At 38.1% G+C, this 26,071-nt stretch overlaps 1 protein-coding gene across 1 annotated transcript; it reads left to right on the forward strand.

The window, feature by feature from the left end:
* Positions 1–2,426: 2,426 nt before the first annotated feature.
* Positions 2,427–24,539, forward strand: ACAD9 (acyl-CoA dehydrogenase family, member 9; the record flags this gene model as incomplete). The annotated part of the gene is made up of 17 exons (XM_009701989.1): positions 2,427–2,520; positions 4,871–4,972; positions 8,177–8,283; positions 9,678–9,778; positions 11,605–11,683; positions 12,685–12,859; positions 13,465–13,538; positions 14,285–14,360; positions 15,068–15,138; positions 15,508–15,627; positions 16,460–16,588; positions 19,195–19,274; positions 19,864–19,990; positions 21,991–22,068; positions 22,486–22,614; positions 23,685–23,757; positions 24,221–24,539. Coding segments are annotated over 17 exons (1,716 nt in total), but the record flags the coding sequence as incomplete, so codon positions are not given.
* Between the last annotated feature and the right edge of the window lie 1,532 nt (positions 24,540–26,071).

The following is a 26,071-nucleotide window of genomic DNA, read 5'->3' on the forward strand; positions in this document are numbered from 1 at the left end:
GCTTGTTAGCCGAGTAGCGGCACCGAGGTACAGGGAAGCGCGGGCGAAAGGGAGTGCTGCTTACTGCGGGCGGGAGCGCTGGAGGGGGGAGACCTGTCCGCCTTTCCTCGCCAGCAGCGGACCACTGAGCCGTACTTCGGCCTCGCACCTGCCGCCTATTAGCAGCTGTAGCGAATCGTAGTAGCGTTTAGGTTGGAAAAAATCAAGATCATTGAGTCCAGCCGTTAACCTAGCACTGCTAAGTCCACCGCTAAACCGTATCCCTACGCACCACATCTGCAGAGCTTTTAAATACTTCTGGGGATGCTGCCTCCCAGCTTTTAAATACTTCTGGGGATGCTGACTCCACCGCTTCCCTGGGCAGCCTGTTCCAGTGCTTGACAGCCCTTTTGGTGAAGAAATTTTTCCTAATATCCAATCTAAACCCCCCCTGGTGCAACTTGAGGCCATTTCCTCTCGTTCCATTGCTTGTTACTTGGGAGAAGGGGCTGACCCCCACCTCGCTATGATCTCTTTTCAGGTCGTTGAAGATAGCAATAAGGTCTACCCTCAGCTTCCTTTTTCCTAGGCTAAACAACCCCAGTTTCTTCACAGGACTTGTTCTCTACACCCTTTATCAGCTTAATTGCCCTTCTCTGGACACACTCCAGCACCTCAAGGTCTTTCTTGTAGTGAGGGGCCCAAAACTGAACACAGTACTCAAGGTGCGGTCTCACCAGTGCTGAGTACAGGGGGACAATCGCTGCCCTGGTCCTGCTGGCCACGCTATTTCTGATACAAGCCAGGATGCTGTTGGCCTTCTTGGCCACCTGGGCACACTGCTGACTCATGTTCAGCCGGCTGTCGACCAACACCCCCAGGTCTTTTTCCACCAGGCAGCTTTCCAGCCACTCGTCCCCAAGCCTGTGGCATTGTATGGGATTGTTGTGACCCAAGTGCAGGACCCAACCCTGAGCCGTGTTGAACCTCATACAGTTGGCCTTGACCCATCAATCCAGCCTGTCCAGATCCCTCTGTAGAGCCTTCCTGCCCTCCAGCAGGATGGAGAAAATGAGTTATCACTGTGCAGTCCACTGAATGTAATTGTAGCAACAACTGCTGCTCCCTGTTGCAGTCCAGACCCGTTTGCTCTCAGCTGAAGCTAGGTTAAATAAATCAACCTATTTGCACCTGTGCACAAAAAAAAAATGTGTGACATAATTCTAAATGCTCAAGAACAACCAGCATCTGAAGGGCTACTTTAAACTACCATCGCCTGTTCTCGCAAGCCTGGCAAATTCCCTACAGAAACACAAGTGTCTGTTGATACTGGGCTTCGGGCATTGAACATCTGCATTCTGTAAAACTTACATCAGTTTATCTTCTGTTTCCTTGAAGGCACAAGACTTTGTGTAAACTTTTGCTTAGAATTTTTTACAGGAAAGTTTGAAGTTCTTGTGGTGTCTTGAGATGCCACTGGACAAAGAAGTTACAAATTTGAGATATAACACTGTATTAAAAGAGTACTTGTTAATCCGAGGTTTGCAGTATGCATTTATGAGAGGTTACGGAGTTAAATAAATTGAAATAAGGAATAACTCAAATCCACTGAAATGAGTTGAACAAAAAACTCCTGAAACAGACCTTGTCAAGTAAAGTGTTATGACAGCCAGCAGTCAGACTGCATCACATTAAACCTCTGTTCATATACGCCTTTTTTTTTTTTCCCTCTCAAATTTCAATACAGCAGTTTCCTGAAAAACTAGGATTTACTAGATCCTGAATTTTTGGAGCTGACATGATTCCTTAGACTATCATGAACATTTTTGTTTAGGCAGAAGTAGAGTCTTCCATTTAAAAGGAAAAAGGTGATAAAAATTAGAAGCATGCTTTTCATGTAGTCTTTCACTTGTGTTATTTGCTTGGATTTTTTTATTCATTCAAGCCTGTCAGGTCATACTGCTTCCAGTTTATGACCAAAATACCAGGGTGATGATAAGGAACAGTATGGAACTCACTAACCTTTGTACTTGTGACATTGAATAGATGGAATGTGCTGTGTGTTTCCAAGAGACAGTGTTCATGGGCTGAGTTTTCAAAACATTATAATAGTAAATTGATTGTGATAATTATTTTTTAATCCCAAAATGGAATTATGTTGACAAAATTCATGGCTGATAAAGGATTTTTGCATCCTCATAGTTCTTCAAATCTCTTTATTTCTCCCTAACGTTTCTGTTTTTCAGGTGATGCCTTCTGATTTGTTTTTGGTGTGTAGTAAAGTTGAGTCCTGTGGATTTTGTCAGATAAGACTGTTTCTGAGCGTTTTCCACAATTCTTAATTTTCACAGGTTTTTTAGAGTCTGGCATTTGAAAGATATATGTTCTTGAATTTTTATTTCAATTGCATGATTCATGTTTCTTAAAAAAAAATCCTCTTGTTTTAGGAAGAAGTTTTCCCTTATCCAGAAATTACCAATGAAGAACTAGAGGAGATCAACCAGTTTGTAGGACCTGTAGAAAAATTCTTCAGTGAAGAAGGTATAGTTATTAGTTTCTTATTCATGCAGGTGATTACAGAGTGATTTAACTATAGCAGTATAATAAGATTATGGTACTTCAAATATTTAAGTTATTTTATGCATTTATTGCTAGTCATGTAGTGCTGCTAGTTCTATAGGCATATTCATTTACGGCTTTTTTATATGGAGTATGTCGATACTGATGAAAAGACATAAATCTTCAAAACAGACAAAAATAAATAGAAAAAAAGGGGAAGTAAAAGAATTCTGGGATAGACATAGGATTTGAAATTGGTTTTAGCTTGGTTGAATAATGCTATTTACCACTTCGTATATTGTGAATGTATTCTGGAACTTTTTAACTGTCCTACTGTACTAAAACTGTTTTTAGCAAAATTTGGCCGAGATATTAATAAATGATGACTCATTGAGAAGCTATGAAAAATCAGAAGTAATTAGAGTAGCGATTCTATTTGGGAAAAGTCATATTAGCCATATGCCTTCCAGATAGGGTTGCAGGGTGTTTTTCTATTACTAGTGCAATAGATAAGCTAATTCTAGAACAACTGTAGAAAATTGGGTTTTTATGGACAGCAATTTCTGAGACAGTTAAACAGTATCGTCTCAGATTTCCCGCTGACAAAGTTACTAGGTCTAGATTGCCAAACACTGCAGGAGTTTGAAGAAGCCTGTGATTGTCACAGATTGCAATTTATGAGATCCAGGTAATTTTAACTAGAAAATTGTAATATCGCTCACTGACAGTACATGAAGAATTTGTGCAGATTACATTTGTTAATTCTTTGCTCTGTTGGGGAACATCATTTATTGAGTAAAAAACCTGATATTTAAGGGAAGAATAAAAATTTCAAATTACAGGGTCTTGACTGAAGGTGGAAATTTCTTGTCTTTGTTTGAATTCAGGGTGAAAATAGGTTAGGAGAGCAGCCTTAAACAGTTAGAAACTTGATATGATTGGCACTGGGTAAGGAAATTCATCTTAGCAGAGTCATTACGAAGCTTGATAATGTCCAGACACCACAGATAGGTCTGTATGGATATAATGGAGGAAGAGGTAAAAAAACCACCTTTCTCTCCCCTGATGCCAGCTGATAGCATATCTCAAATATGTGTCTGATACTATATAGCTAAAAAATTAGTGTGGGGAACAGAACATCTTTTTTAAAATGAGTTTTCTTTCTGAATAACTTCTCATAGAAGACCATCAGAATGCTTAGTTGCCTCCCCCTATTATATTTCATACAGAAGTTAGAGCGTCATTTAGCTGGGCTGAATGTGAGGTTTCTTTAGGAAAGCTCCACTGCTTTTGCAGTTACTTCTTTCTGTGTAGTTTTTTGAGAGATGGCTTGTGTTCCTTTTGCTGCAGTTTACAGCCTTCCTGAGCTGCTTAACACAATACTTGTTTATTTTCACTGTCACCGTTCAGAACAGCTCTTTTAATCCCCCAAGAATTTGAAGAACTCATAAGAAGATTTTTGTAATTGGCTCATTTATGTACTTTTTTTTTTTTTTAAATCATGACCTAGACATAGTTCACATAGAAAATCCTGGAAATACTTTGCTTGTTCCAAGCATGGAATCTGCTAACATCCACACGCACAACCTGTACACATAGAAATGTTTGAGAAAATGAAATAAGAACCACTTTTTTCCCACTTTCAAGTCCTTTTCCTGTATATGTTGTGACTTTACAGCCATAATCAGTATTCTTGGGACCTTCTAGTTGGTTCTGTATTTTGACTTTGATGGTGTAATAAGGTGGGCTACTTAAGTGGAGCCTTGTTCTCCGGAAACAGAATTGGGACTTCCCACTGCAATGTTTAGGACTTGTCTGTGTGATTGTAGTCAAAAGGCTAAAAATCACCGTTTTTCGCTTTGCAGGGAGGAGGACTGGTTGGGGTGGCAGGCTGCGGCAAACAGCCCCCAGCCAACCCACCATATTGTCAGTCTTACAGGACCTGGTTTAGGGTTTGAGACTTTTTCATCGGTAAGGGGAGGAGGGCAAACAGGACAGTCAGTAAGGTCAGACTGAAGCTAAAAAGAGTAATTCTTGTGAAGCTGGGGATGAGAAATATTTCTGTATCTGGTGCAACAGGCACTGTGTCTTTTCTAAAGATGCTGCAGAAGACTAGAGGAAAATTATAGCAGGGAGGGATGTGATGCTCCAGCAGCCCTTTTGTCAGTTCTTCAGGTCTGAGCTTTCAGACTGAGAGGTTGAAGGTCATAGTGCTGCTAACTCGTAGGACGCAGTGACCTTGGCTCTGATTTGGGAATGCTGCAGTCTCAGGGATTTTTTTTGTGCACTAAGAAACAGAGTTTTAAATTATAAAACCCTCTTGTATTTGTAGTGGACTCTAAAAAGATTGATCAAGATGCAAAAATCCCCCCTGAAACTTTAAAAGGACTGAAGGACTTGGGTCTTTTTGGTATGCAGATTCCAGAGGAATATGGTGAGTAAAGGATCACAAAAGAATAATCCAGTAGTCTGTATTAAGTAATGCATTTTTGGGTCTTGCAAAATGTGTCTGTGCTGTTCCGTGTGTAGTCATTTGACTTGGAGGTCTAAATTAGGAGCTGAGGCTTCCTCCCTTGTTAATAAAGAAATGCGTGCACCAAGAACATCTGTTGGCTATTTAGAGAGCTCTGTGTACTCTTACCTTGGGCACCTAAGTTAGATAACTAATTTTAGATGGTGTAAATTCCTCTTGGCATAGCATTTTCCTTTTTGTTCTTTCTTTGGATGCAGTAGAGTAGCTTGACGATCTGCAGGACTTGCAGTTCTTGCTGGTGGTCCCTAAAATTGTACTGCGTCCAAACTACAGTCTTCTGGAACTGATCTATCAAAACTGTCACCTGTCATTGGCAGATAGGAATGTGTTTGACCATATCGAAGTGTAAAAGTATAATGTCTATTTATTGAAAGTATAGCTTTTGTATAAAATCTTTCATGTGCAATATTGAACAAAAAGTTTATGTCTTAAAGGATGTTATTGTGCCAACTGAGATCAGAGACATTAGTTCCTCAGTGGATTAACCCTTAAACTTGCAAAGGAATTTTCAAGAAAATGTTGGTCTTATTCTTATGCATAAAATAAAAAAAGGGATTGAAACTAATATTTTAGATGAAATTTATAAAGAAGGAGATCATTGCATTGTTTATTTTCTATTACAAAAGAAGGAGACTAAAGGGAACAACTCAGAGGAAGACAAAACTGTGTTTGACCACCTGGAGAAGATAGTTTCAGTGGGGAAGACACCTTCTTGAAGAGAATAGTGTGAAACAATCTGTTTTTCTCAGTGGTTACAATAATATTATATAAAGCTGGAGACATACCTCAGTATTTCCTTGGTGTTAAAGTAATGCCCTATTTTTTGTAGCATTTTTTGTTACACCTTTTTTGTTTGTTATATTAGGCAACATAACTAGTGTTGCTGTGCTGCACTGATTTCAATTCTTTAAATAAAGTGTTTATCTACAAATTCATTAAAGTATATTGGACAACTTGCATGTACTGTAACATGATGTGATCTTGATTAATTGTTAATTAACGCTTTGGAAATGTATTGGAAATGGTATTAAATGTTTCTCATGAGTATTCAGAACTAGGCAGGGTGATGTGAGAGTAAGTTAGAAAAAAGGTTTGCAAGCTCTTTCAAGTTTTTCTCCTCAGGATATTATCTTGGGAGGGGGAAGATCTGGACAGAGCACCTTAACCCTGGTGGGCACAGAGAGGTATTTAGGAGTTCAGAAATATATCAGAAGAAGACAGGAGGTTAGTGTCCACTGAGAGGAGGTGTTGGAAGCAGAGAACAAAGGACACAACTCAAAGCAGTGTGTTAGGAAGCATTGTGACGTTGGAAGTGTAACTTACCATTGATTAACTAGAAATAAGTTTCTTACTGTTAATTTTTTTTAGAGTCTCAAAGGCAACGTATTTGACTTCAAAATCATACTTCAATTTAACAAAATGTTATTGTTGTTTTGATCTTGTAGTTTTGAAGCCTGTGAAATAATATTCTCTCAGCTTCCAGTTTGTAAAAGGTTGCAATCCATTCAGCAGACTTGTAGAAAATTGTAGTCCTGTTGTCTTGTAAACATGTATGCTGGATAAAAACCAGAAGATGGAAAGCAACCACTGTTGCTGTAAGCAAGCTGCGTTTTTCTGCAGCATAAATAAGATGCTTCTAACAAGGTTATTTCCCATTTTCTGTAGTTTAAACCTGCTATGTTTTTGTTGGTAGTACTTGTCATATTTGAAAACTCTTCAGTTGCACTTACTCAGTACTTCGTGCATTGCATGGTGGTTTTCATAATGGTTTGTAATACTGGCATACTTGCCAGAAGCATTAAAATGCGGAACATTAATGGGAAAAATGAAGCTCCATTAATCATGGAATAGTGGCTCTCTTTAACATGATCATCATGGGAACTACTGCTCACATCATTGGTAGACTCCAAGCTGAATCCTGATCCCAGCACCGCTTAGAAAGGGGAGAAGAAGTAAGAGTGTATAGACAGGAGGAGCACAAGTTTTAATTCATGTAAGCATGCTCTAAAGGAGAAAGGTGTAAGAGGCAGTGATGTGAATTAATGGTATCGGGGAGACTTGTTCTTGTGTTTATTCAATATACATAAAATGGTAGGACTATTGAGACATCTCCTGAAATAAGATATTTATTATCCTGTCTTACACTGTTGTCCCAAGTGGAAAATTATTAACCTGGACAAAAGATTATCTTGATTAGATAAAGTTGTTTATTCAGCAGTAATGGATAAAATACTCTTAAATTACAGGAAGCGGAACTTGTAGTCCTGACGACATAAAATTCTTGAACGTTAGACTCGTACAGATGCAGCTTTGATTTATCATACTTCTGTTCTTTTCGAGCTCTTTACAAATAGTCTCTGTATTTGCAGCAGCAGATCACAAAATTCCTCCAAAACAGATGTGCTGGTGTCAAGTTTGTTTCTTGATATATTGACATTTTTTGATGAAAGACATTTTTGAAGTGTTGCATTTATTCTTTTTTAGTACTGGTTTGGAAGTCTGCTTGGGCACTATTTTGGGTCAGTTTTGTTGTCTAGGTCATTTTCTGTCCCGTTTGCAGGGAAGCTCAGGGCAGCCTGGCTGTCTTTGTGTATCGATACAGGCCCAGCCCTTGTCCAGCACTTCTGCCTCTGCTGCGTGGTCTGCAGCTGGTCAGCTGTAAAGCTGTATGTGGGTTAATTCTCTGGCTTTGTAATGCAGCCTGGAAATGTCACCCAAAAAAATTCATTTTATCCTGTAAGCACAGAAATTCAGACTAGAGCAGTTTTTATACTGAATCTTTTACCATTTCCACATTGGATTTACATGGATCATGCTGCATTTGCTGTGTGTGCAGGCATGCCTGAACACAAACACATCTGCTTTCTGAACAGAGCTAAATGCAGCGCAACTCATGCCTATTAAAAAAGGTACCGTTTTCACAATGCATTTTTCTGGCACAACTGCAGAAATGTGGTACTTGTTTGTGGACATACTATATCTAATCTATACTTAATTAATAGTGTTACATTCTTGGTATTTCTGTACTTGAGAAGGATTTTTTTGGGGGGAAGGGGCAAGGTAAATTATAAGATATCTACTTAGAATAGAACATATTTGTTCCAGGTGGTCTTGGTTTATCAAATACCATGTATGCACGTTTGGGAGAAATCACTTCTTTAGACGGATCTATTGCAGTTACTCTGGCAGCTCATCAAGCTATTGGGCTTAAGGTAATGTTCTTCTTTTATGTCAAGTACTTCTACACCACTTGCATAGAAAAGGTGAGGTGAAGTTTGTTAAAATGTGGAGTATGGCTGTAACAAATAGCAATTACCAGTGAAGCATGAATCAGGTGGAACATTCTGACGTCAGGTTGGTTGGTAGTGTTCCCCGCACCCTCTGCCAGTGGCTCAGTGTTAAGACTTCCATGCAGCCTAAGCGCTGAATGTGAAGTACACAAGAAGATTATTAGTCCAGGAAACATTGAGATAATTCTTAGAAGAAATACCTTAAGTGATCCCAAGTTTCTAAAATTGAGCAAACTTGATAAAAGTAGCAAATACTGAAACAAATAAAATAACCGGGGGGCTAAAATTATGGAGAGGTAGGACAGCCATGCAGAGAATTCAGAAGGGTGCAACTTTTTCTAGCAGAATGAGGCTGTATATTGGGGGAGCTTAGAGAAGAAAACTTACCAAAGACCAATGTACTGTAGCCAGCGTGTGAATTTTAAGCTCGTTTTCTATATAATGTAGTGGTGGATGGATGGTAGTAATCTGAAGCTTGAAATAGCAGTAAGTTCATTATAAGAAGAAAAAATTCTTCATGGAATTGAGCAGACAATGCTAATTAAAAGCAAGTATTTATTCCTCAGCTTACTTAAAATTTTACCGTCTGTAGAACAGAGGTAGTGAGCTGAGCTGATTTGTAAAGCAGTCTAATGAGAAGTGTCCTGTAAGACAGACCCCCTGTTACTCTCCCGCTGTGGCCGGTTTGGGTCGGTTGGGGTCAATCCTAATTTTGTTGAGTAACTGTATCTTAGCTATTTGACCATTGATTATTTAGCTTTATCATGTATTTTTGTATTTTGTTTGTCCTTTGTAAGAAACCTGCTGTACGAAAAATAAATAGAACAGAGATAATTAAAACAAGTGCACTGTCACAAAAAGTAGTTGAAGGCCTATGTAATGAAATAATTTGGTAACTAAGTAAATTATGTGTTCTGTTCTCTGATTAGGAGCTTTGAAAATTGCTGCTTTTGAGGTTACTAAAATCAGATTATAGTGATGGTAATGAAGGTATGGCAAATTATAAAGGAAGGACTATCTCAGTGCCTTTCAGAGCAACAGTTAAGTCTTCGCTTACAGCATAAATACAGTGAAACCTACCCTAGAAGGCAGTCTTAATAATAAACCATTTCCTATGGGCATTTGAACAGCTGTGTGATGATAACTTTGACATATTTTAGTGCCTGATAAATAACAATGTCCATTGTTTATTAAATGGTCTCTTGTTACACCATAAAATTTGCAAATTAAGCTTCCTGAACTTGGCGTATCTTGTCAGCTTCATTTCTTTTTACACAGGTTGGTGCTGAAAAGTTTTCTGTTAATTCTTTATTTAGGGAATCCTCATTGCTGGCACTGACGAACAGAAAGCAAAGTACCTGCCTAGACTGGCATCTGGGGAGCACATTGCAGCTTTTTGTCTCACTGAGCCTGGAAGGTACTGGTTTTGTAATTGTCAAAGCTTCAGAAAGCACCAAAACACCAAAATGATTTTTTAATTATTTTCATCTTCATTACAGTGATTGTTTGGTTAACATAGTAAATCTTTCTTATTTGGTGCTTATGGCTTCAGTACGTAGGTCAGGTTTTTTAATTTTTTTTTTTTTTAAAGGTACACTTCAAATCACATAATTCATCTTTCCCCAATGTGCTGCTTATGGTGGTTGCCATGAAAGCACTAATGGTGGTTGTTCCCATGCCAGGAACTCATCCACTTCATTTCTGGCATTACTGAGTATGAATTGAAAGGATACTTTGTGCTAGGTTAGAAATAATGTGCTGTGACTCTTCTAGGATGCTTTCAGTTCTTTTTCAAAACTATAAAAGCCTGTATTGAAGGAGCTACCAAAAATAACGGGAAGAAATTTTGGTCTTTCCTTAGAGTTTAGAAAAGGCATCTTTGTAGCAGCAACTTCATTTAATGATAAAGTTACATTTATTAAGTTTATTCATTGGCTATTGCTAATGTTGCAAATTCTGTTAATGCAGAAGAGGTACAGTTTTCTTAAAAACATATAGGCAGATGGTTTACTACGTGACTGTAAAGGAAAGAGCTTGAAGGACTGAGACCAGTTGAATGTGTGAAGTTGAATCTTGCTTGTCCATACAAAAGTATCGTTTGAAACTGTCTTTTCTGAATTCTTCTGTGTTAGAGTGACTTGAAATGAGTATTTGATTTACTTACTGATTTTCACGTTCCTGTGATGTAGATCCCTCCTAACCATCAGTGATGGTTTTTATTCAAGAGTCCTGAGCTGGGTTTTGACCCACTAAAAGCAATCCCACTTGCAGGTAAAATTTAAACTAGCACAGATATTTTGCCAAAGTGCTCCATGGAGGAGACTTGGAAGTAACACATAGGAAACAGACAAGGGCTAACTGTGTTCTGAAATTCTTCTAACGTCTTTATTTAGCCCAGTGTTATTTAAAAAGATTGCTGCCTTTAGTAACTTGAACTTCACTCTTCTTGGAGACCTTAGTTGTAGTGCACAGAAGCAATCATTTTTAGAACTGAGTATTAGAAGTCTAACCCTATTAAAATACCAGCTGAGATCTGACTGTTGCAAGAACTTAACAGCTGTCTTCACCTCCAAGCCCGAAGTGAGCCGTTGTGGCATTTTAATTTGTGGAAGAGGAAACTTCTTTCAAGGGAGAGAGGACATGCTGCTTGTTACATTACGTAGTAAGGTGGTGATTCAAGAGAGGGCGTGAACTTCTCATCGTAGAAAGTAAACTTTGAATTGCTTTGTTGTAATTCACCTGCTGGTTTTGCTCCTGTAGAAGGTATTTGATGTACCCAAGTGCTCACTGATCGAGACTGTCACATGTTTGTTTTCATTTCTGTTGAGCCTTCTTTCACTTAGGATATAAAACCAGGGTGTGAATTTTTGAGGAACAACTTAGAGATTTTAAACTTGTTTGTGTTTTAGGATGACAGTTTCATTGTATGTTCACAAAGCTCAACATGTAGCTCAAAAAAGTTGTTTATGTGGCATTCTGAACATTCTGGTCAGGTCATAAGGTTGAGAACAGACATGTTAATCAGCAGAAATGTCCCCTCAGGTAGCTTAAGTAGAAGTAGTTTTCTTTAGAGTTGTTGAATCTAGTCCATTTCCTCGTTAATTAAAAACTAAAATTTACATCCTGCTATTTAATACAACTGTAAACATTCCTTTTTAAAGGATGGAAAGAGGGAAAAGATGTACTTTTGTTTTTTAAAGCATGTTTATTTCTTTAAACATTAATAATTTGTTTGGCTTTTAGTGGAAGTGATGCTGCGTCCATCCAGACAAGAGCAACCCTCAGTGAAGATGGGAAATACTTCTTATTAAATGGCTCCAAGGTATCCACTAACAGACTAGAAATATGACAGGCTTTTGATACAAGTTTATAGAAAGCATGTTTGGTTTCGCAGCATTGCAGTCGGTCAGTTTTGCTAAGTAAGAGACTAGCTTGGCAGCTGCATCAGAGTGTTGTGGTTTCCACGCTAGTGAAGAATGACCATGTCAAAAAAGACAACTCGTGTTGTTTTAGTGCCACAGAGAATTGAAAAGCATGCTGTTCAGGGAATAACCCTACACTAAAGTCTTGGTAAGAAAACTGTGAAAAGCCACTCTTAAGTTCCTTCTCTGTGTCACCAACTCATGGTGTTCAGCTTCAGGGAGGGTTAGTTAGCCCCCTCTGTGACAGCATAGGCAAAAAGAAACCTAAACCTATGTTTCCACCCCCTTCATTCTTCATGCCAGATTTTGGTGTTTTTGAAAGAAAACTTGACACTGAATTGGAAATAGGGCTGCTTGGAACATTTCTGCTAAAAGAAACAACAGCAAAATACAGTCTTGAAGAAACATAGACATGTACTGGATTCAACAATATTTGATACATTGCAGACTTGAGCTGTAGTTGTTGATATATTTGTGATGTGAAGAGGCCCATCCTGTGGGAGAGGCTGTACGTATGTGGTCTGATTCAGAATATTTCTCATCAGAGTTGAAATTATTTTGGGCAAAGTAGTTCTGTATTACCCTCATATCCCTCATGTGCCATAAGTAGCAGGATATACAAGCTTTTGTGAAAATGCACCCTGGATTTTAATTTAATTCAAATCTATATTACAACCTATTTTTATAGTTGCTCTAAATTTACCATTCTGTGGTCAACTTCTCTTGGAAATGTGTTCACAAGAGGCAAAACTATTAGCAGAACACTCATTAGAATTTAAGGGAAGCAGCAGCAATTTTTCACCACTCTGTTCTTTGCTGGTCTGTTACGGAACATTTAAGAACAGTGCTCACAAAATCAGAACGAATACATTTCTTCTGCATCTTTCCTCTCTCAAAACAGGTTTGGATATCAAACGGTGGCCTTGCTAGTATTTTCACAGTATTTGCTAGGACAGAAGTTGTTGATAAAGATGGACAACTAAAAGACAAAATAACTGCTTTCATCGTAGAGCGGGATTTTGGTGGAGTCACCCATGGGAAACCTGAGGATAAGTTAGGCATTCGAGGATCCAATAGTAAGAATCACTTAAATTGTTAACAGAAATTGTTTTAATATTTTAATTTGTTTAGATATCTGAATTCGGAGGCAAATCAATACCTGTTCCACAGAACAGTGCAAGTTTCATGTTTCTTTACCTAGTTTTTCCTGTGAGTCTAATGCAGGGTCTGAAATAAGAAATCCATATTGTATCATTCTTTTCTGCACATGTGACGCTTCCCTAACTGTGCCGTGAAAGAAATTACTCAGAAGATTCAGTAACCAAGTAGTTTTAATCTAGAAGTAAGTTTTCATAGGCTCTTCTTAAGCTTACTGATGATTATAGCTTTTCACCATCTATCACTTGGACTTGACTGCCAGTTCCTTAAAATAGATGTAAAACTATAGTTCGCTGTTTGCACAATGTACATTACTTATTTTGAATATTTCACATCAGAAATTGATGTCAGCTACAGTCTTTTCTGAAATTCTAACTTCTTTGGCAAAGCGTATGTCATTCTGTCATAAACAGTACATTAGGAAAACTTTACTTCTTGTTACAAAAAGAGTTAATTATGTTCCTGAATATCTTTTAAATATTTCTACATAATAATTCAACAGCTGTTAACTCTTGTGTTCCAGCCTGTGAAGTACATTTTGAGAACACAAAAGTGCCTATAGAGAATGTAATTGGAGAAGTAGGAGGGGGATTTAAGGTAAGCAGTGAAGAATAACTACTGATGATTTTTAAAAGCCTGAAGGAGACCTCCCCCCCCACCGTTTCCTGTACTGAAGTTTCCTTATTGGTAGTATGAACTTGCTAAATTTCTTAACAGTCTTTGAACTGAGTCACGTTTCCCTTGTTAAGAAACAGTAACACTAGATTTCAAAATCTATTTTTGTACATTGTTGATCTATATTTTATTTCTGCACCTTTCATTCTTGTTCCCTCTTCTTGTCTGTTGCTGAAAGGTATTTGGAACAGGAAGGCATCCATCGCGGGTCAGCTGCAGAGATTTTTATATTTGGCTGTTGTGTAAACACATTAAACAATATTCTGTTTTTCTTCTTCCTCTGATAAACTTCAGCAGTGCTGTCTAGTTTGACTGTTGTTTGTCCAGTTGCAGATAAATACATTTTTACCTACGTTTTACCTGGATGTAGTTTGAATAGAGGATTACTTCCAGGTCACTGGGTCATCAGTATCTGAAAACTATTTCAGCTATGAAATTGGATGTAGTAGGTGACCTTAAAAGCCTAGTTTTAAAGCATTATTGCTGGGATGCTCAATGCTGTGCTGACCAATATGAGGGCAGGTGTTGCAGGACTGGAAGCGTATTCCAGTGACGAGTGAAATCCAGAAAAGCGCTAAAACGTGAAGCAAGATAGCAGTAACCATCGCAGCCTGAGGAGAAGTTTTGTAGCAATAGCACTGCCTACAAACTGTTCACTTTCTTCACAGGTTGCCATGAATATCCTAAACAGTGGAAGATTTAGCATGGGCAGTGCGTCTGCTGGAATGCTTAAAAGATTGATAGGTGGGTGAATGAAGTATGCTGGGTTGTTGGGTGCCATGCAAAAAGCTGATCTGCCTAAGGTATAAAATGCAGTTAATTCAGAATAGCAACACAGGTCTTGATCATAACCACGTCACTATATTGTCAGACATAACATGCTTTGACTTCTTTAAAACACTAAAATATTTTTATTTAATTTTTTTATTAAAAGCCTCTTTACAGTGTTTTAACACTGAAATTTTTTCAGTTCATATAGTGGAAAGTTATTGCCTCTGTTGAATTTTTCTGAAGGTACAATGTTCTTACTAAGATAATATATATACCATTGCTTTTAGAAGGGATAACTACTGGCTCAAAGCTTATACACAGTAGTAATAAAATTGGTTTCTACCAATAGTTACCCAAAATAGTAACAGAAGTCCCTCTAAAGTAGTCAGTTAGCTCTAAAACATGCTGTCTCCCAGAGCACAGGTTGGCACCTCAGATCATTGTTTAAAAGCCATTGGCTCACTGTTCCCAGACTGGATCAACACCATCAGTCGGAGGGTGTTTTTCTCAAACTACTGCTTCTGAAGCAGCGAGGGCTTCACTATGTGCAGGTTGAAGTGTCACAGTCAGTCAAGAGAAAGCCACGTATCAGAAAAAAACAGCGGGAATTGTCTCTCACAGTTACAGTTCTGCTGGTTTTGAGATGGATTTTGGTTTGGATTTTGTTTTTTTTTTTAAAGAAATGACGGCAGAGTATGCTTGTACCAGGAAACAATTCAATAAGAAACTGAGCGAATTTGGATTAATTCAGGTAATAAAAAATGAAAAACTTAAATCTCTGTGCTTTATATTGACTCGGTGCAAGGACGTAGATTATGTTGGGGTTCTTTTGACTGTACTGGTTTAAAGAAATTGCTAGAGGTATTAAATTTGTATAAACTTAGCTCAGACTTGTGTACGGTGATCTTTTAAATGTCTGGACTGATAAATGTAATGAATAAAGATGGTTTTTTGTTTTTTTTAGATTTTTCATGATTGTTTTGCAGTAGTGCTTTGTATTAATTAGTATTTGATAATATGTTAAACATATGAAACTGCAGTTATGCTCTTAAGTTTCAGGCTTGACTGTGGGATTTTGCATCTGAATTACTGTATGATTCCTCACATTATTATTTGACAGGAGAAGTTTTGTTTTATGGCTGTGAAAGCATATGTAATGGAGAGTATGGCTTACCTCACTGCAGGAATGATGGACAAGCCAGGGTTTCCAGACTGCTCCATGGAGGCAGCCATGGTCAAGGTAATTAATTTTATTGAAAGACTTGCCAACGGCTTTAAGCTAATGCAGACTAACACCTCTCCTGTTTCTTGGTCTACCTTCCAGATTGCTGAGAAGCTCAGGTATTATGTTCAGACATACAATACCAAAACCTTAGCTACATGAAAAAAATACTTTACTGTTTTCTATATCCCACGTGCTATTGATTGCCTCAGATTCAGGATTTTGTTGTTGTACAAAATAAACACTGCATACAGCAGGTTTGGAATATCATGGTCCACTTGAATTCTGTTTTTGTGAGGCCTCACACAGTAGAAAGAGTAAAAAGACACTCAGTTATATTACCAGCTGCAGGCCTGGCCGAGGTGCCTCTGTCCTGGCTTTACCTCAGAATGGTTGCAAAATATATATGGAGAAAGAGTCAGGCCCTCCCTACTGCCCTGTCACTATGGAAGGCATTTACTCAGCATAGGGCTGGGTGCTGCTGGCTAGCAGGCACCCTTGAGGAGAACTCGCAGGTTTTCAGCCCTCGTTGATGATGCCTTACGGTGTGGTTGGTTTAAAAGACGTCGTGCTCCAACCAACCAGCTACTGCTGTTCTTCCAGTTTGTGGCTGTTGCTGTCCCAGGAATATTTCCTTATAGGGATGTTTTGGTGAGTTGCAAGGAAGCTATTGAAGTTTGACCAAAGTATGCATCCTGAGCTATAAGGATACTATTTCAGGCAAGCTTTTAACAGGACTATTGTGACAGCAGTACGAAGTATTACAGCGATGTCACGTAGATACAGTAAGGGAGCAGTGTATTCTGTATTTACTGTGTACAAGGGCGATTAAAATATTGTTCAACTGCAGGTGTTCAGTTCTGAAGGTGCATGGGCTTGTGTAAGTGAAGCGCTGCAAGTTCTTGGAGGCCTCGGCTATATGAAAGATTACCCCTATGAACGCTATCTCAGAGATACCAGGATACTTCTGATTTTTGAGGCAAGTATCAATACGCTGGTTTTACTGTAAATGGAAATTCACACTCTCACATTCTGTAAACCTGCGCCAAAACCCGAGTATTCAGTTGAAGAAGCCTTCACTCATTTCGTTCCAAAGCCTGTAATAGTTAGAATAAGACTGCAGAACTAATCTTGTTTTCTTTGGAGATACAGATAGTACTTTCCTATAATAAAATAAGATACGATGGCTTTTATAGACTAACCACAAAGTGTGAGCTACAGTAGGAACTGGCACCAGCTTCGCCTCTGAAAAGAACAAACTGGTAATACATATACAGTTACATATATATACTAGTAGTGTATGTACAGTTTTGTAAATATTTAGAAACTTTCTGCGTGTTTGTAACAAAATAGGCAGCTGTTGTAAATACACTGTCATGAGAAAAAAGAGCCCCAATTCATGCCTTAGGTTTGTTGTTGTTTTGAACAGACTAAAGGATTCTAAATTAGCTTAAAAGCCTAAAACTATTTTAGTTGACCAAAGGAGCCCATCAGTTTATGTTCAGGAAATAGTTGTAACGGCATATGCTGCTTCATGATGCAATCGGTGTGCTATCTCTGCTGAAGAAAGGGCCTTACGAGAATGAAGTTGGCCATCTTGCTTTGTATCAAGCATATTTTGAAACGTTTGCTGCTTTTATTCACAGGTATGTGTACTAATATAAGTGATAGGATTTGGTAAGAGGTATGGGCAAAATGTTAATTTTTAAATGGATATCTCTAATAGGACTTTTTTTTTTTTTTTTGTGGCTAAGCTGCTCTGTTGGTGCCTAGACTTAAGTAACCTCTCCTCTTGTGTGCTTCTCACAAGTGAAGTAGGGAAACTCACAAAAGATTAATTTACAAGTTTAATCAACTTACTGATGTGGATTTATTTTAAAAAAAAAAAAGTTGGCTGTGAAATTTATTCTGTTTCCAAGCTGGATTATCAGTGACAATTCATCTGTACATCTGAGTCAGACTTCCAGACTTGATTTTTCTTGACGGACCATTTAGAAATGATCATGTACTTCCTGCTGTCAGGACAGCAAAGATCACAACTGCAAATTAATGCAAGCAAGAATTTTCAAACTGCAGTTGAGTGCCTAACAGTCACCTAGCTGCTCTTGCAAAACACATGTGTGCTTATCTCTTGTAAGTAGGCAGTCAATTCCAATATTGATTAAAGAGCAAAACCAGCCAACCTATAAAGTCATCCTCCTAGATCCTGTGGGGTTTGATGTTGAGGAATCTGACAGACATTCTGAATAGTAAAACCAAAACCAGATGTAGGGAGTGCTTTCTAGACTGGCCAAAGCAGAGACCTTTCACATTGGACAAGTTACAGGAAGTCTTGTTTAAACAAAACCAAACCACCACACTACTGGAATTCATGTAATTCAGCTCCTTTTTCTCACTAATGCCAACAGTTACATAAAGTTACTCTTCTGCTAAAGCAAGGAGATTGTCCTTACCTTGTTTATCTTAGCCTCTTCATAAGGGACCTGCAAGCAAATAGAGTTTGCTGCAGCCAAGGACAGAACACTTGTCCAGGATCTGTTTCTGTTGTCCAACAACAACAGCAGGTGGGCTGCGCTGTGTCTGTGCCCCTCCAAAACTTCCTGCTTACTCCTAATAGCGGCCAAACACTTTGTCTTGGAACTTGTAGGCTCTTTGTCACTTCGCCTGTCACTGAGTCATTACAGTCTTGACACTGATCTGATACTCGGGGTGCTTCTCATCTGTGATCTTCTATGTGTTGATCTTTATTCTTCAGCTATCTATATTAAAACAATCAATCGTATAATGGATTCCCAGACATCAAGCTGTACAACATCATCTTAATTTCTTGGTCTGCATTTGCTTTCCAAACAGGCATATTGAGCAGTCTTACAACTATTTATATGGTCCTTTACTGGAACAAGGCAGAACTTATTTTTTACTTAAAATGTATTTAGTTTGGTTTCTTTTTCATTGTGAAATATATGTATGTTTAACAATAAAAGGCTCAACTTCTTCACTGCTAAATGAAATCAGAATATATAATTGAGATAAGATAGCAAATATTGATGGATGGATGAAGAGTAATCTTTTAATACTAGAACAATAGAAAGGGAAGACTGGCAAAACAGACCTGCTTGGAAAACATTCATTACTATTGTAAACTTTCTAGTTAACTAAAGAGCCTGTCTTCAAAATTGTACATATACTTTTAAAAGAAAAATAAATTAATAGAGTGTTTAGTCGTTGGTACTTGCTTCCAGTACCCCTGACCCTCTGCAGCTGTATGTCCTCTACCTCCCCGGCTTCTGTTACTGCTTCAAGCAAACTCACCTGGAAGTGCAGTTTCTGGTCTAAGTGTGTTTTCCTTACAGGTGATGATCATCTTCCATACAGCTCTCAAAAGAATTTTATGTTATGAGTCCAAAGGCATTTTAGAACATTTCAAGGAAAAGCCCAGCACAAGATATGTAGACATTAAAAGCAGTTTTAGAAGCAAAAAATTGTATACAAAATAATAGCACGGCATATCTAGATTTTTAAAGTACTAAAAATACTTTGTACTTGATACTGACTTCACTTTATATTACTTTTTTTTTTTTACAGGGAACAAATGAAATTCTGCGAATGTATATTGCTTTGACGGGTATGCAATATGCAGGAAAAATCTTAACCGACAAAATTAAGTATGTTCTTCTTTATTGCGAATAGTTTTTAATAAACTAAACAGAATCTGATAACTGTTTAACTCCAGATAAGAGGGAAAACTGTAGCAAAAAACCTGCAGTATTTTTCAGGGTATGTTATCTGTCTAAAAGGTAGCTCAATGTTATAGGGGTCTTTTTTCTTTTTAGTTGGTTGTTTTATAGATTTCAGAATCTTGGCCTTATTGTATTTTATCTTATAAGTCCAACTTGTGTAAAGTTCTTTCTTACAAGATCAGTAATTAAAATTTTATAACTTGAGACTTTATAACAAAGTTTAATTGCTAAGACAGCTGTGTTGTACATAGTGAATACATATACTGGTCTCTGGAATTTATTGTGAGTATTTTTGAAAGGAACTGGATATGAACCATGTTCTATACTTCTAAGGCCATAGAATTGTTCTCCAGACTTCATAGTAAAGTGGATCAAAAGACTTGATGATTCATAGACAAACTGCAGGTGTTTTCATAAAGCATTTAGAATTTCAACTGGTTATCTGAACCTCCTGGAACTTCCCTTGCAAACCAGGAAATGGCCTTTAACAGCTGTTGTTTACCCAACATTTTAGAGAAATCAAGAAAGGAAATGTAGGAGTGGCACTGGGGGAGTTCCTAAGCAAATTTCGCGACGCGATGGGCAGAAAAGTGGATTATGGGCTAGTTGGTGATCGTGGAGTGGTGCATCCCAGCCTCCAGGTAAGGGGAGGGGGGGGACACTGTGCTCCTGGATCAGATCCAGACACCGGTCTTTCATATTTGGTTACCTTCACAGCTTCTCACAACTTGATATCCTGTTTGTGCAAAACCAAGTGTGTGCTCAGGAACAGTGAGATTTACAAATGCAAGCAGCTGTTTATACCATTTCAAGGATGAGGACTTAGTTACAGATCTGGGTACCTATGAAGGTAAAATGAAGGCTGCTCTAAGGCTCTATTTATATCCAGGTCTACATCCATTTTAGTAACTTAGATAAATTGAGCCACAGTATTAAACTCTTTGTAATGGGCTGTTACTGCCCCTCATAATAAGCTCAGTTACAAACCAGTATTTTTTTGCTGTTTAATAGTAACATAGTTTTAGGCAAGAATTTCTGTGAACTATATATATATATATACACACACACACACACTTGCTTAATCACTTAGTAAACAATTTTTATGACCAAAGATGAATATTCTGTTAATAGAAAAAAGATAAGGTATGTTTTTCCTATGGTGTTTTGTTAGTGATTTGAAAATCTGTAACAAAATGATTTTTCCTGTGCTGTCCGTAGACTTGTCCTCTAGGTCAGGTATTTCAGGCACACAGGGCAGAGGATTTCCTAGCACTTGCTAATACTGTTCCGTTCACATACAGAACCTTAAGGACATGGCACCTCCTTCGTATAAAGACGCTGTGTTCTGCTGTGCCACCAGAGTATGTGGGTGGATTATTTTAACTGTCTGACCTAGCTCATATGCTAGATTTCAATTTCCTCTAAACAAACAGCTTCAAACCCACTTACTTGCATTCATATTACAAGAATCAGCATAATGACTTAGTTGCATTTATGAATTAATAAAAGCCAAATGTGACACTGGAAATTTTCTTCCTACTTAATACCAGAATTTGAGACTATTGGTGCATTCACACAGTAGTACCAGATAATCATGATTTTTTTCAGGGTTTTCATAACCTGCAGCACTTTTAGACTAAGAATTAGGTTTGCTATGCAGAACTAAACATTGCATTAGAATTCTTCAAACTATTATTTGCAGAAGCGTAAAGACTATACTGAAAAGTTACCAGTTGTAAAATTTAGAAGATTTGTCTATTTTATAAAGAAAGAATAGTGCCTGTCTGGCTTTCAGCAGCAAACTGGATGAACGTTAAAAAAAGAACAGAAACAATGGTGCTTGCCAAGAGAAAATCTAGTATTAGGTGGGCTTCAGGATACCAGGGCTGCATCTAAACAGTGATTTCCCTGCCCCCCCGAAAAGAAGCAGCATTTTATAATCCCATTCCTTTTAGGTAAATAGAGAAACTTTTTCTCCTTTTTGGCTGGGAAATTAAAAATGTAAAATGGTGAAAGATCATCTTAAAAGGGAAAAAAGGAATTCTGGTCAGTGAATAGAAGTTGATAATAAATGCTGCATTTAGCAGAAAATTTAACTGCCATTTTTTTAGCGGGAGAGGTCGTGCTCTCTAAAGGTAAGGCAAGGCACGCATCTGGGGCCTTACATCATTATTTTCTTCACTAGAATTGCCTATTGGTTGTTCACCTTAGTGTACATTGTTCCTTCCTTCTGCTTACTCAGAATTGATTCCAGACCTCGTAACAGTGTTCTGCTACACTTCAGTCTTGGCCAATTAAAAAAAAAGGAGAACTAGTTTTGTGCTGTAGCTGAGAATTCCAATTTGCGTCTTGCCTACTAAACCCACCAGACCTCTCGGCTTCCTGCGGCCAGCCCAGAGGCCCAGGACATTGCAGGCAGAGCCGCTGCTTTCTCACGCAGAAGGTAGCATCCTCCCAGTAAAGATTTTGGTTTATTGGCTGGGCTGCCCGGGAGTAGCTGCTCCTTCCCCAGAGGTGCTTCCCTGGATTACGAATATGCTTGTTGTTCAGCAAAATGTCCTGTTTTGAGGGGACAAGGGTGTGCTTGTTTTTTCCCTTAGAAGACTACTCAAATTGTTGTAGTTTCTGTTTTATTTTACAGGAAAGTGGCAAGAAACTTGAAGAAAACATTTATTATTTTGGAACTACAGTGAGAGGCCTTCTAAGTAGGTTTGGCAAGGTAACTATTATTATTTTTTCTGTTATATTTATTGGTGAATAGTTTTATCTTCAACCAGATCAACCTGGCTGGAGTCTAGAGTGGACTGTGTGTATGGCAAGAGCCAGGACTTCGTTTACCCAACAAACACGTTTCCATTGAATGTGAGAAAATACACGGGGTTTGGCACTTACCAAAGAGGTTTCAAAACACAGCAATTTTACTGTTGGCTGCAGCCAGAAAGACTGTTAAAAGGTGGAACATACTTAGTCCAAAACTTCATAGTTTAAATGCAGTTAATCCGGAACTTTCTGACTGATGGTAGAACCTGTCTATGCTAACTAAGTATGAACCTAAATACAAAGTATGAAAACCAATTGTTTGGTTCAAGTTTTAACTTGACAAAGTCCAAGCTAATAATCATTTTTACTCTTCTAGACAATAGTGGAAGAGCAGTTGGTTCTGAAGAGAGTGGCAGATATAGTTATTAATTTATATGCAATGACAGCAGCTATTTCCAGAGCTAGCCGGTCTATCAGTATCGGTCTAAGAAACCACGACCATGAAGTAAGTATACTGTAATATCAGTCATACCCATTTAATGTCTGCGCCCCGTGGGTCATGTAGCTTAACAATCGGTATTTATTGCCAGTGTTTTGTAATAACGAGGCACTCCGCAGCCTCAGACTTTGCACTGTAACAACAGCCTCTGTACTTTTTACAAGTCTCTCACCAGCTGCTTCTGCCTCGATGAGCCAACTTTCCCCTCAACTCTGAAATGTGCACCAGCGTGATGCTGTCCTAAAAGAGCGCTTTAAACCCACAGGCACTGCCTGCTAATGTCTCAGGCTTTGGAAAACCTCAGTAACAAATAGCTTTCATTACACTTAAAAGTACACTCTGTATTTGTTAAGAATTTATATCTACCACAGCAAACTCTCCCATAAAAGTGACGGTGCATGAGGATGTTTCTAAACTGATTGGTGCAAGAGTGCGGTAACCACACCACCAATTGTCTCTGAGGTGCTCCAAACATAACCAGTTGCACGCTATCAAAGTGTTTAAAATTTTTTAACTCATACATACACATTTATGAATTAATTATAAATTTGCATGTTCTCTTTAAACCTGCTAATACCATGCAGTTCTTCCGAAACTCTTTCCGTATAATCACTAATAAATAGCAACATCTAATAAGAACAATATTTGGTCAATAAATTTATTGACAGTAAAGAGTGAGAGTTTGACACACAGGTGATTGTGTAGTAGCTCATTTAAAGTTTCATGGTAACAGTGAGGCTACAGGACAAGTAAATTTGCTACAATTATGTGTTAGACAAATCCAAACTGATTAACCTTTGTTTGTCTTCACTGGCCTTGAGACTTCATATTTTGTGTGTGTAAGCCCCTTCTGGATTTATGACCAAAAATGTCTTCCCATCAGTTTTGAGTGAAGGGCTCATCTCAGCTCTAGCACACAGTAGCTGTGGGGAAAAAGCAACAACGCAGTTTGCAACATACACCACTAGCTTGCAGGGCTCCGTTATCAAGAGGCAAAACTAGACTTTCAGAAGTTTAAATGACTGTATTTTTAAATTCATTCACTAGTTTTCAGCTGAGTTTTACTGTTTTCTCAGGTGCTTCTTACAAATATCTTCTGCACGGAAGCATATTTCAAGAATAACTATGCTATGGCTCAATTACAGAAATGTAAGTTTTATAAAATAATTTTTATACTCTTATGCCTTTGACAGACTCTAATCAAAAGTAGGTGTTTTTCATGTGACCAACAGAATAGTTTTGCTCTGCTTTTAATTCGGATGAGGAACAGAACTGGTACCAGTTGAAAATAAAGAGTCTCTTCATTTAACAGAGGAAACAAACTACAGTGATTCTTTTTTCCAGCTGTGGGGAAGAATATAAAAATCTATCGGTAGCAAATACTAGCTAAGAATGAGGTATTTGACCTATTTGTTTAAGTACTGACTACTGACCAATTAGGCATTTGCTGTGTAAAACTCAGTCTGCAATAATCAGTCTTTTTTAGAAGATAATGTTAAATTATTTCCTGGCACTCAAGTTGTCAGTATTTGTATTCTAAAATCCTTTTTGAAAGACATTTAGAAAAGCTATTTATGGTACTTTAGTTAACTTTCCTTCTGTTTCTCCATAGATGCAGATGAAAATTTGGATGACTGTATTAAAAAAGCTGCAAAGCAGGTACTGGAAAAGAGAGCGTACATCTGTTCCCATCCACTGGACAGGACATTCTAGTTACTTCCCTGACAGCAAATACTGATGAATGTAAATCACTGACTTAATTTTCTGCAGTTCAGGTATTTGGCACCTTAAAAATAATTATTTTGTGAGTTTACTAAATGTAGCTGTAACTGTGTAAAATAAAACTTCTAAACACAACTTCATATGAAGAGGATAAATAAAGAAATTTTATTTAAATTATCAAGTTATTTTATTAGGTGTATATATGTCTGGAGCTAAATACAGTTGAGGTTCTGACAGTGAGATGTATTTTCCCAGGGAAGGGATTGGGTGGTTTTGTAAGTATCTGTAAGCTTAAATCAACTACTTGCTTACCTTTAGACAAGCACTGAAAGACTTGCAGAATCAGCACAGTTTAGTTTGGAGGGGGCCTTCGGAGGTCATCTTGTCCAGTGCGCTGCAGACAGCGGCCCGAGCTACACTCATCGGTGCCTTCTCCAGGTGAGGCTGGAGTGGCTCTAAGGATGGGGAGGTTCACTGTCTCCCTGAGCTCTCACTGAAGTGGTTTTTTCCTTGTATTTAATCAGAAGTTCTCCACATTCTTTTCTTGGCCTTGCTCTTAAGCCTTACACTGGCCCCTTTGTTTTGTTTTTTAAAAAACAATAAATAGGGGGTTTTATTTAAATACAAGCTGTCATCTTCGTTAAAAAGAAAAAGCGACAATAGATTTTTTCCATGAGCATTATTTGGACATGGTGACAGTTTACGCATTTTTTCCCCTACCCTCTTGATAACACCCAAACATAATAATTTAGCTACCTCTTAACTGTCCCTGCAAGGTCGGTTTTATCCAGTGACACATTTCAACAGTGTCCCCATACTTGCCTTTGGGAATTACGTGCTGGCCAGATGTCATTAGGAAGGCAATTCTTTTGGGTCACAGGTGTACATTACCTGTTGTTCATTGAGTGCTTCCTGTTTACCCAGTTACCTACATCCAGAACAATTTGGCGGTAGCGTATCCTTCTGGAGAGGGGCTTCCTGTTGTGTGAGGATGGTGGTGCATCCTCTGGCTCTGGCAGATTGTAAACAAATGAATGTTTACAGCAAAGTAACCTGGAATGAAGGAGGACACTTAGATTAAGCTGTATCTCCTTATCTACAAATGCCTAATAAATAGAGTCGCAATTTTTTTTCAATTGAAGATGTTTACTGAACACTGAATCTGTAAAATAATTGATAGTAATAGCCAATGAGCTCACTACTTTGATCGATTACTGTGACTGCGTTGTTACTTCATTTGTGGTGCTCAACAAGTCTTAGGAGAAGTGTGATTTGAATAAGGACCTTTGATCTTGGAGAGCATTTAAGGATTGATGTGGGCTCTGGCAAAATGTGCTAACAGCTTAGTAGTTCTGAATCAGCTACCACAAAGAGTAATTTTGTTAGCGCACACCCTCTTTTCTGCCTTTGGAAGACAGAGGCCAGCTATGCAGTGACAAATCTGGCGTTCAACCTAGTAAAACACCAAGTTCAACACAGGAGCTAATGAATCACCATTTCACAAGTTGACGCTCAAAAGACTAAAGTCTGACCTTGTTAAGCGTGATTTATGTCTAGTGTGGGATTCTGAAAGATTACATTTCTGCAAGAACTGAATAATTAAATGAAGTGAAGCAGTATCTTGGACAGTTTTATGGCATGACAGCAAAATAAAGGCCTGAACTCATCTCCCACAATGAAGAGCAAAATACCAATTAAACCACTTTATATTGTTCCATATGTAATTGAGATAGTAACTACA

Source organism: Cariama cristata, unplaced genomic scaffold, assembly GCF_000690535.1.
Source record: "Cariama cristata isolate BGI_N322 unplaced genomic scaffold, ASM69053v1 scaffold9606, whole genome shotgun sequence".
NCBI lineage: Eukaryota > Metazoa > Chordata > Aves > Cariamiformes > Cariamidae > Cariama > Cariama cristata.